At 35.5% G+C, this 10,900-nt stretch overlaps 1 protein-coding gene across 6 annotated transcripts in view; it reads left to right on the forward strand.

The window, feature by feature from the left end:
* ZNF385B (zinc finger protein 385B) overlaps nucleotides 1–10,900 on the forward strand; it is a 439,136-nt gene that overhangs the window by 371,571 nt on the left and 56,665 nt on the right. For all 6 annotated transcript variants that reach the window (XM_023730519.1, XM_023730518.1, XM_023730523.1 and 3 more), the window contains one exon: nucleotides 1,107–1,217. In XM_023730519.1, the coding sequence (XP_023586287.1) occupies nucleotides 1,107–1,217 (111 nt within the window). The remainder of the gene's footprint in view (nucleotides 1–1,106; nucleotides 1,218–10,900) is intronic.

Here is a 10,900-nt window from a genome sequence, read left to right on the forward strand (position 1 = left end):
CCTTGTTCATGTGACATCTGTTTATAAGTAACACTTTGTTCATCATCTACATTGTTTTTTGAATTGCCAGTTGTCTAACGCTAATGCTGGAGATTATTTGGAGTACACAAGAGAATCACTGCTGTGTCTCTCTGTTTTCAGGCTTTGCGGATAGAAGTCTTTTTTCTTCCAAGCATTTTAATGGCTTTGTGCCATGCTTTTTTTATGGTTGAGTGCTTTCATGAATATGAGTGATACATGCAAACCAATGGGGGAAATATCACAGGTTACAAGTCAAAACTTTACTTGATTAATATTTAAACCAGGGATGCATATTAACCAATCTGCTATGGGCATTTGAGTGTACAATTCTGACCTGCATTTCCAGTAGAATCAATTTCAATCTATAGTACATGAAAGATAAATTATTTTAAAATAAAGAGTAACATTTTGTGTGTTGTGATATATAAGCCTGTCATTTATGACTGCCATAAATCAGAAATTAAGAAGCGTAAATATGTTTTTAAATCTGTAATAATTGTTATTGAGAGATCATTTGAGACCATCTTTTAAGTATTATCACCTTATATGGGGAAAATATTAGCAAGTTAATTTTAAACCTGGATCTTGAATATTCTTGTTTTATGATTCTTTTAAGGTTTTTTAAGGCTCCTTATATAGATATGGAACTCAGGTGGTGCAGTGGTTAAGAACTCGGCTGCTAACCAAAAGGTCAGCAGTTTGAATCCATCAGCCACTCCCTGGAAACCCTATGGGACAGTTTCACTCTGTCCTATAGGGTCACTATGAGTTGAAATCAACTTGACAGCAACGGGTTTGGTTTTGGATTTATATAGATATAAGATCTCTTTGAAGTGGTGATTCTCCTGTATTTGTTTTGTTTTGTTTTATGATTTCTGACCATTTGTTTTGTTTTGTTTTTCTTATCTTTTGTTTTTAATTCCTGGCAACAAAACAAGCACATTACTATTGAGTGAGATTCATTATTTTCATCGATTGGGAACTAAAGATAAAACCATAAGGAATAATATAGCTGCTTTTACTTGCTAACACTATTGTGTATGCTTTAAAGTTATAAATTGACTATTTTGTCATTTGCTCCTCAGATGGATCCTGTGCAAAAAGCAGTCATAAACCACACATTTGGAGTGTCTATTCCCCCAAAGAAGAAACAAGTTATTTCTTGTAATGTCTGTCAGCTTCGCTTTAACTCGGATGTGAGTATTTCCTTTTCATTGCTCTCTGTAGTTTGTCAAGCTGAAAGTCTGATTGATCTGAATATGTGCATCTCTTCATATTTACATACTTCCTAGCAGTCACTCCTATTGGTGGCCCACTTGTTTCAGTGTGCCAGACTTCCAAGGGACTGGAGCTCAATGCTAGAAACTTGGCCAATAGAGTAGATGGCTAATATAAAAATTAAAGCATTTCTCAATGTAATAACTCATACCTACCATTTTACCCTCAATCATACCAAATATATTTACTTGTCAAAAATACTTGAATAGCAGAAAATATTTTAAAATGTTTAAAAATGCAATGAACAGTGAAAAAAGCCATTGTTATTACTCTTGATATCAAATGGCACATTTCATATATATGCCAAATCTTGTTAAATACCTTAGCAAATAATATACTATATACTGTTTATTTTCCCAGAACATGGAAAAGAAGAGGGAAAAGTATACAAATTATTTTCTCTGACCAGCATAACCATCCTGCTGAAAAGTTAACAATATATTTTATGAAAAAAGATTTTTTTAATCTATAAATAAAATAATAAGAAAGCAAAATAATCAACATTACAGTATTTGTGATACTCAATGACAAAATAAGGCCAGTGACCAATACAAATCTAAAGGCTGCATGTAGTATGTTATATATCCTGAGTTACTCAACCTCAGAAGCCATTTTCCAAACAGCACTTCACAGTATAAATGTTTTTTGGGAATGCTGAAATAGCTCTACATTGGAAACGTAATAAAATTTATAGTCATTGAAAAACAGGAGATATGTTCATCATGAATTTACAAATTTGTATTAATGTAATTTCAATTAAAAGCCCAAGGGGAAAAAATTTTTTTTCTAATAAAATATTTCTTAAGTCCATATTCAAGAATTAAAAGGTACCTAAACAAACAGAGATACATTCAGTGTTCATTCTTTGAAAGTCTCAGTATTGTCAAGATGTCATTTCTCCCCAAATTGAACCATAGACCCAGTGCAATCCCAGTCAAAATCCCAGCCAGATTTTTTGTAGAGATTGACAAGATGATTCTTAAATACATATAGAAAAGCCAAGTCTTTAATGGCCAAACATCTTTTTAAGAAAGAACAAAGATGGAGGGCTCACATTTCTGATTTCAATACTTAACTATAAAACCAACAGTAATCAAGACTCTGGTATTGGTGAAAAAATAGACACATCAACCAATGGTCCGTTGCAAATTAAATGCAAATTACAACCACAATGAGATGCTACTGCATGTATTAGAATGGTGAAAATTAAACAAATTGGTAATACCAAATGGCAAGGAGAGGAGTAATTGGAACTTTCCTACATTGCTAGTAGGAGTGTAACATGGTGCAGCCCCTCGGGAAAACAGTTTGGCTGTTATTTATGAGAAATGTCATAAAGTTATATATATATTTCCCATATGACCCAATAATCCCACTTCTAGGTATTTATCAAAGAGAAATGAAAGCATATCTTCATACATATGTGCTGTTTATAGTAGTTTTATTCATATGTGCCCGGAACTGAAAATGACCCAAATGTACATTATCTGGTGAATGGATAAACAAACTGTGGTACAACCATACAATGAACACTACTCAACAATAAAAAGGTAATGAATACCACTCAACAATAAAAGTAATAAAGTGCTGATACATGCTGCCACATGGATGAACCTCAAAAGCAGTGTGCTAAATGAAAGAAGCTGGACACGAAGACTATATACTGTATGATTTCACTTATACAGCTTTCTGGAAAAGACAAAACAATAGGGACAGAAATCACATTAGCGTTTAACAAGGTCTGGGGTGGGGTTAGGGAATTAACTACAAAGGGGCATGAGGAAACTTTTGGGAATGATGGAAATATTCTATATCTTGATTATGGTGATAGTTACACAACTGTCTATGCTTGCCAAAACTCATAAAAGGGGACTGTTTGCTGTGTATAAAGTATACCTTAGTAAACCTGATGAAAAAACAATGTGATATGATCTGAGAAATATTTGGAAATTGAAGACTAATGATAGAGACTTAACTACTTGATATATTAAGGTATAATATTAGAACTAGATTTAAGCTACAATAATTAAAGAACTTTTATAATAGACAAAATAATATAGAAATAGATTCAAGTATATTTAATAATTTTACACAATTATCCAAATTTCTGCAGTTAAGTGGAGAAATTAAAGCTTCTATAGCTTTATGAATATAAAATGAAAAGACTGACTACTTAACTGACCACTTATAAAGGCCCACCTGAAAACATACTCCATCTTAACACTAGCATTCTCACCACAGCAGTGCCAGATGTTGAAAACATCTCATAATACATGTAAACAGACTGAAAAGTAAAATTGCAAAAAAAAAAAAAATTAGTGAGAAGGAAAATATCCAAAGTTTGTCCTTCCATAGATCCTCTCAGAATATGATCCAGGTCTGTTGCTCTGTATTTTTAGTATTCCATCCATAAAGAGGCAGCATGGTATAAAACATTGGATTGAGAGCCCTTGAACAAGGATTTAGATTCTGATTCTGAGCTTGGTAAATCACTTCACCACTGTGAGCCTCAGTTTCCTCATCTATAACATGACCTAAAATGAACTACATGATCTTTGGGAGAACCATTTCAGCTCTGTGATTAAAAATAATTTTCATGGCATCTCTGTTGGAACAGAGTATATTAACACCTCCATCTTACAGATGGAACAGCTAAGATCCAGAAAGGATGACTAAGAATTCTGCTTTTTTATTTGGGTAATGTGGTAGGAGGAGGGAGCAATGAGAATCTTTTTCTACTACCTAAAAGAATTCTGGAGCCCTGGTGGTGTAGTGGTTAAGCATTTGGCTGCTAACCAAAAGGTTGGCAGTTCGAATCCACCAGCCACTCCTTGGAAACCCTGTGAGGCAGTTCTACTCTGTCCTATAGGGTCATGAGATGGAATTAACTCCACAGCAGTGGGATTTTTAGAAGAACTCTGGGAGTAGGCTCCCTTTGACTTGAGCTCCACTTGATGTCAGCCATTTTCTTTGTATTTACTTGTAGGGACATGGACAAATGTGCACACATGAGCATGTGACCACCAGCTTCCTTGTCACTGCTCAAAAGCTCCGTTGATAATGGAGAAAGAAATTAAATTCATGAGTCGTGCGTAGACTCTCGGCAGTAAAGCCACAAAATCTGGATGGCAAATTCACAAGTTTGACATATACGTGTTCTCAGTGTTTAGTAATGGTGCTATAATCTGCATAACCGAGCTCTGAAACTGAGCATTTTTTTATTTGAGGGAGAGTTTATTATTTTGTAATTATCCTATTTACATTTTAGTGTAAGAATTAAGAAGATGCTCATCTTTATTTTCTTTAATAACATTTCTAAATCATCCTGAGACTGAATTGGCTTCACTCTTCAGTGTAGAAACTATGTTTATTGAAAAATCTGGAAGGCAGATTTGCACAGTAAACAGACGGCATATTGCAGCTCTCCATTATCCATATAAAATGTACCAGGGCAGGCTCACGCATTAAAATGCAATGTGACCTAGTTTAAGTGTCCTGTAGCCTCTTTTCTCCAGCTTTTATCGTTTCAGTAGAACTCCACTGTTGGAAAGCAAAAGGCTGCAGCTTTATTTACACAGTACAGTGTTATGTAAATGAGCAAGCATTAATCACAAACATTTCCCAAGTGAACTTTTACAAATTAACACCATTAACTTTGCCAGGGGGCAGGCATTGCAGTCCAGGAATAATATGTCTTTCCAACTGAGTTCCAGCCATTTGCACAGATGTGTACAGCACCCCAATCCCTAGTTTCCTCTTTCCCACCTTTTTTTTTTTTTTTAAATGCAGTTTAAGCTGAGTATTGAATGAGGTTGTCTTAAGCCTGAATGCCTCTTTCTTCTCCATTGAGTGAGTGCATTGCAAATGTAGTATGGTCATAAATTGATAAGCCTAAATCTGAATCTTTACCCTTTAGCTAGGAAGTGCCCTTTCCAAAGTTAAGCCTTGCCAGGGAAATAGCTCTGCATACTGTTGTGTAGTTGGTTTTAAATAAGACTCTTAAACTTACCGAGCTCTCAGTTTTCGTACAAAAATACCAGAATCTAGAGCTAACATATGCTTTTTAAGTATTTTTAAGACTAACATTTCTCTCTTTTGGCTAGGTTGAAAGTTGGCAGATCCCACATAATTTTAATAATTTCAATTCCTTGGAGAATGAAAGCAGGGGGGTGAAGGGAACTGATTTTTAAGCAGCTTCTTACACAAAATCAGGACAACTTGATTCTCTTGACTGTTTAAAAACAAAGATGATCTTTTTTATTATTATTATCTCAGAACACAGGTAATCATAAATACTCTTTATATATGATTGGGTCCCTTATGCTTAATAGGCAAATGGAAGTAAGAGCATAATGATTTTTTAATCAGCTTTTATATACTCTGATTCAGGAATTGACCCTGAAAATTTTATACTCAGCATTAACACCACAAATGATTAAGTGTTAGACTCAGTGTCTGTCATCACTGACCCCATAGGCTTTCATTACTCATTTGGAGCTAACCCATTTGATTTTTCAAATTTACAGTATTACCTTTTGAATAGCATCTTAAACTTCAAATCACTTGTAGTTCTCATTTTCTTTATTTTGCCTTACTTTGTGATAACTCTAGGTTTGTGATTTTGTTGTTGCTGCTGATCTTTGTATACTTTTTTGGTTTTTGGTTATCCATTATCTCTCTCTCTCATTTTTGACCCACTGTTCTTTTTGCTACACTCTATTTCCTCATGTCTGAAGCTATAAGAAGACGACCTCATGGCATTTCATTGATTTTCATTAGACTGACTAAGTAAAAATGGACAGGAAATTCAGGGTTTGCTTAGACATTAAAATGGCGGGGTGATCAACCGCTTGTGTGAACATTTCTGTAGGTAGCCCGACTCTCCTATTCTTTACTATAAATCTCTTTGAATTTTCAGAAAGTACAGTCGCTCCACGATCACTCTCAATTCCCATATGACTGCAGTTAGTGTGTAACTGATATGTCTGCAGTGCCACCTCACTCTGCATTTGGCATCTTGTCATCTTAGTAGTTTCCATTCGGATAAGGTTGACTAAGTTGTGCCTTCCTGGGTCTTTCTGTATCTCTTTCTTTGGTTTTAATTCTATACCCATTTCCTGATTTCTTTAGCAGTTAATATAATAATACAGTACAAACTCTCATCTGTCTTATATAAACAAACTTCCCCATTTACCATCTGCCACTTATGAGGCCTCAGTACCATGTCTACTAGAGGCCCTGGCATTCTCTGACATCCAGCAGAGACCTCAGCAGTCATGATGTTAGGGAGGATCCACGATTTGGGGTCACACATAAACTCCCTTTCCACATGCTGGTGGTTGATCATCCATCTCCTCTGGCCACCAGACCTAACTCCACCTCTCCACCAGCTGCCAGGAGGCAGCAAGTCCCTGAAGCAGCTGTGGTTCCTTCCCTAAGAAATCAGAGAGGACGTGAAACAGGAGCCGCGTTAAACCCATGTTTGAAGATGTCCCTTGAAGCGAAAGCAGGAGAGGCACTCAGCTGCAAGGGCACCAACTTGAGTTTTTATGAAGAAGCCACCTTTTTCTTTGTCATTATGTAACATTCTTCTAGGGGATTCCACTTTTTGCTGTTGGCTGCCTAGTGCTTGTTTTTAACCCCAGAAATTCTGTCTGCATGTTATTAGTGCTTCTCGTCTCCTGTCAGAACATGTTCTCGTCTAAACCATCACAAGCCTCCTTCCTTTGTTCTCTATCTTCTCTTCTCTCTCTCTTCTAACTCTTCTCCTTTTTTTCTTTCTCTGGCACAAAAGTTTACACTATTTTCTCTGCCTTTCTTGGACATTCATAGAGTCTTTATTAAGCTTTTTTTAGGTTAATAACTGGATCCATTGCTTTAAATTTAGAGGTACTTCACTTGAAAAGGTACCTGGAAGGTTAAAGAGAAACATGCTGAGCGTATTATTTGAAAATCTAGCCAACATACTGTTAAGAAACAAGTTCATCCTGCCTTTTCTGAAAATTCAGATTTGATGATATATTATCTAAACTGATACGTCAGGGAAAACGTTGAACATTCATCTTCCAATATTTGACCCACTCCACATCACCGTCACATATATACAACAAATATGCAGACATGTGTTCATTCTACGGCTTAACTGTTCCATCCTCTCATATGTGCATATATGATCACTGCCTGCTACCCAAATGCATCTGCTCTATTTCTCTTGAAAGCTCTTGGGACATATAAAATCCATTGCTGTGGAAGTCAATTCCAACTCATAGCAACCCTGTAGGACAGAGTAGAACTTCCCCAGAGGGTTTCCAAGGCTGTAATCTTTATGCAAGCAGGCTGCCATATCTTTCTTTTGTGGAACAGCTGGTGGGTTCGAACTGCCAGCCTTCTGGTTAGCAGCCAAACATTTAACCACTGTGCCACCAGGCCTCTTCTTGAGACAGATAGCGGCTCCTTTATTCATATATATTTATACTACATTTATATTTATATAATTGTACGTATATTTTATATATGCAATTTTGTATCAATTATGCATATATACATAAAATTTGTTGTTTTTTAAAAGAATTGGTGCTGGTGAAATGTGAAAGGCAGAGCTTTAAGAACACTGTACCTAGCCTGTTAGGTTTCACGTATGCTAATAATGCTTCTTGTTCCGAAACAAAAGAAGCCACAGAAGTTGGTCTGCACTGAAAAGTGAGTTTATGATGAAGGATTTGGGGAAAAAAGAACAAAAACAACTTAAACTGAACTCCGCAGTGGGTGATTAAATAAAGAGATACCGCGGTGTTAATAATTTCATTGGTGGATTGGGAACCGAAAATCTGGTTGTAAAGTTTACATCTGCTATTAAAGAATACAAATTATTATATAAATGAATAATTTTGCAAGTTTGAAAAACTAACTGATTCTGCCAAGAAAAAACGTACTGAAGAAAGAAGGAATCAATAGCATCAAATGGAAATCTAGAAAATGATAGCCTGCTTTTGTCAAATATTTTACATTTTTCCCATAAGTAAGACTATTTATATTGATTCTTAGGTTTGGAGGGTAGTGAAGCAGATAGGAGGTAATTAAAAGCATAAATCTCAGGAGCTTGGGAAGGTTATTCCCTGCTTTGCAGAGAGCTGACAAAATGATGAACATTTTTTGCTTCAACATGACAAAAATATAGCATGATTACAGGGAACAGGGACATGCCGTGCTAAAAGTTTTGTTCAATAGCTGCTATTTAACCAAGGTCTTAACCAAGTTTAGTTGCCTTTTTAGGAGCGTATAATAGTTACTTATTAAATTAAAAAAAAAAAAAACTTGCTTCAAAATTAGCACTGTATTATAAATACGTCATAGTCTTCCTCAGCACTGCCTTATTTTAAATAGGTATTTGGTTAATTTAGGACTGATTTTAAGTTCATCATCGGAAAAAAAAAAGATTAGGATAGAAGTGAAGTTTTAAAAAGTGAGCTTTATGACGTATGAAGACTCATCAGATCCTATAATTAACTGAATAGGGAAATCATGCAGCATACATAATTCAATATTTTTCTGCCTTTTCTTAAAGCACAGATGCCTCACATGATATGTTACTTTAGCTATTTATATGTGTTCAATAATGTTCAAGGTTAGGATGATCAGCTTAATATGATATTGTGAAGAACAGTAAATATGGATGTTAAAAGAGAAGAATCAATACCCACCCCCATTTATCAGAATATATTCTCAACAGAAAACTATTAAGTATCTACAATTCACCATCAAATACTGTAAGCTTTGGTGTATTTCCATTAAATGTTGGTTTGCATTAAACCAAACATTAATAAAGCCTTTTAAAAAAAACATCGTGGGTCTTTGCTTCTCCTTTCTAAAATTCCAGGGTTAGTTACTCTCTTAGTCAAAAATAAAAGATCCCTAAGAAGATTTTAGAATCATTTTATGGGTGATTTTGTTCATTTAAAAGTTGTCTTGAAGGGAGGAACAACTCAAAAAAAGAGCGTGAGAATGGTCACATAACTCAAAGAATGTAATCAATGTCACTAAATTGTACATGTACAAACTGTTGAATTGGTGTATGTTTTGCTGTATTCTCAGCAGCAACAAAATAAGTAAAATTTAGGGGAAAAAGTTATCTTGCCATTTTGGGGGTTGGGAGAGGCTGTTGAGGACTTGTGTATTTTTCTTCATCACTTAGTATAGTTTTATTCAGTTAAGATTGGTTGCAGAATCCTTAACAATAAGATGATATTTCACTCGATTTGTGTAGTTTTGAATTCTAAAGCTAAAAATTTATTCAACATGTAATTAAGAATCAGGTAGAATTTCTAGAGTGAACACCTGTAGGCTTCTGACATGATTAGTAGCTGGTTTAAAGTTTATATTCAGGCTGTATTTACGACATGTTCGGTTTCTTTTATTCTGTATGCTTGAATGGGCAATTGGCTATTATTTTCACAACCTTTACAACAAGAAAATAAAAAAAGCATTTATGTAAGACAAAAACAAAAAAAGCTGGATGGAATGAAAAGTAATCTTGCCTACTGCACTGCTTCCAAGCAAGTAGGTGATTTAGTACAATTCAGAATGTCCTGCAAAAAAAGTACCTTTTTGCCTCCTTTGATCTCTCAAACAGCTCTTTGAACCAAGTGACAGCCGTTTGCCCTAGAGGCCAGAGAACTTTAGATATGGTGGGTCAGCATAAAGAGCAGTTCTTCTGGAAAGGCTGACTGCCGTAAGGAACTTTGTGATACATGGCTTGGAGGGAAAAAAAGGACAGCATATGAGGAAGTATTGCCTTAGCCAATTTCTAAAGTCTTAAGCTACAAAGACTGTTGGCAACATAGTCTAGCTGGTTAATGTGAGTACTGCAAGAAGAATAAAAGAAGCAGTAAACTTGACCAGAGACAGGAGAAGGGTGTTAAAATACTTCCTGTCTAGAAAGGAAAACTTGAGAAATACAAAACAAGAGTCCTGAGCCTTGTAGACCTGGGTATCTAGCTGGGGAAACAAAACTAATACACTCAGAGATGCTGCTGAACTGCAGGATATTAACTGTAAGGTAATATAGATTTAGGAAAGGGCAGAGCATATGGGCTAGAATAATTACAAGTGGAGAAGTAGCATTTGATGGATTGCTACTCTTCCACCAGGCTCTGAACTAAATACTGTCCGTGTATATTATCTCTATATCTACACAGAGGCTCATGGAGGAGGTAAAATTGAGAGACGATCAGGACTTGAAGAGAATTGAAGAATTATAAAACACTAGAGTTAAAACAGGGCTTCTTAAAGATACGGTCCATGGAAAGGCTATAGGGTTCCAGGAACACGCTAGTAGTATGCAAAATTTTGTGCCTCTGCATACCTGAAACCATGATCACTTAAGACAGGTTACTGAATCTTCCCTTCTCAAAGAGTGAGTGTTCCACAGCTTCCTTTGACAACATGTTCCAGGATTTAATCACAGTTTTTACCTACATCTTTTTTTTTTTTTCAATTGTTCTTGAGGTAAAGGCTTACAGAACAAATAGTTTCTCATGAAACAGTAGTACACATGTTGTTTTATGGCATTGGTTAACAACCCCACAACATATTAACCCTCTAA

The sequence above is a fragment of the Trichechus manatus genome, unplaced genomic scaffold (assembly GCF_000243295.1).
Source record: "Trichechus manatus latirostris isolate Lorelei unplaced genomic scaffold, TriManLat1.0 scaffold00037, whole genome shotgun sequence".
NCBI lineage: Eukaryota > Metazoa > Chordata > Mammalia > Sirenia > Trichechidae > Trichechus > Trichechus manatus.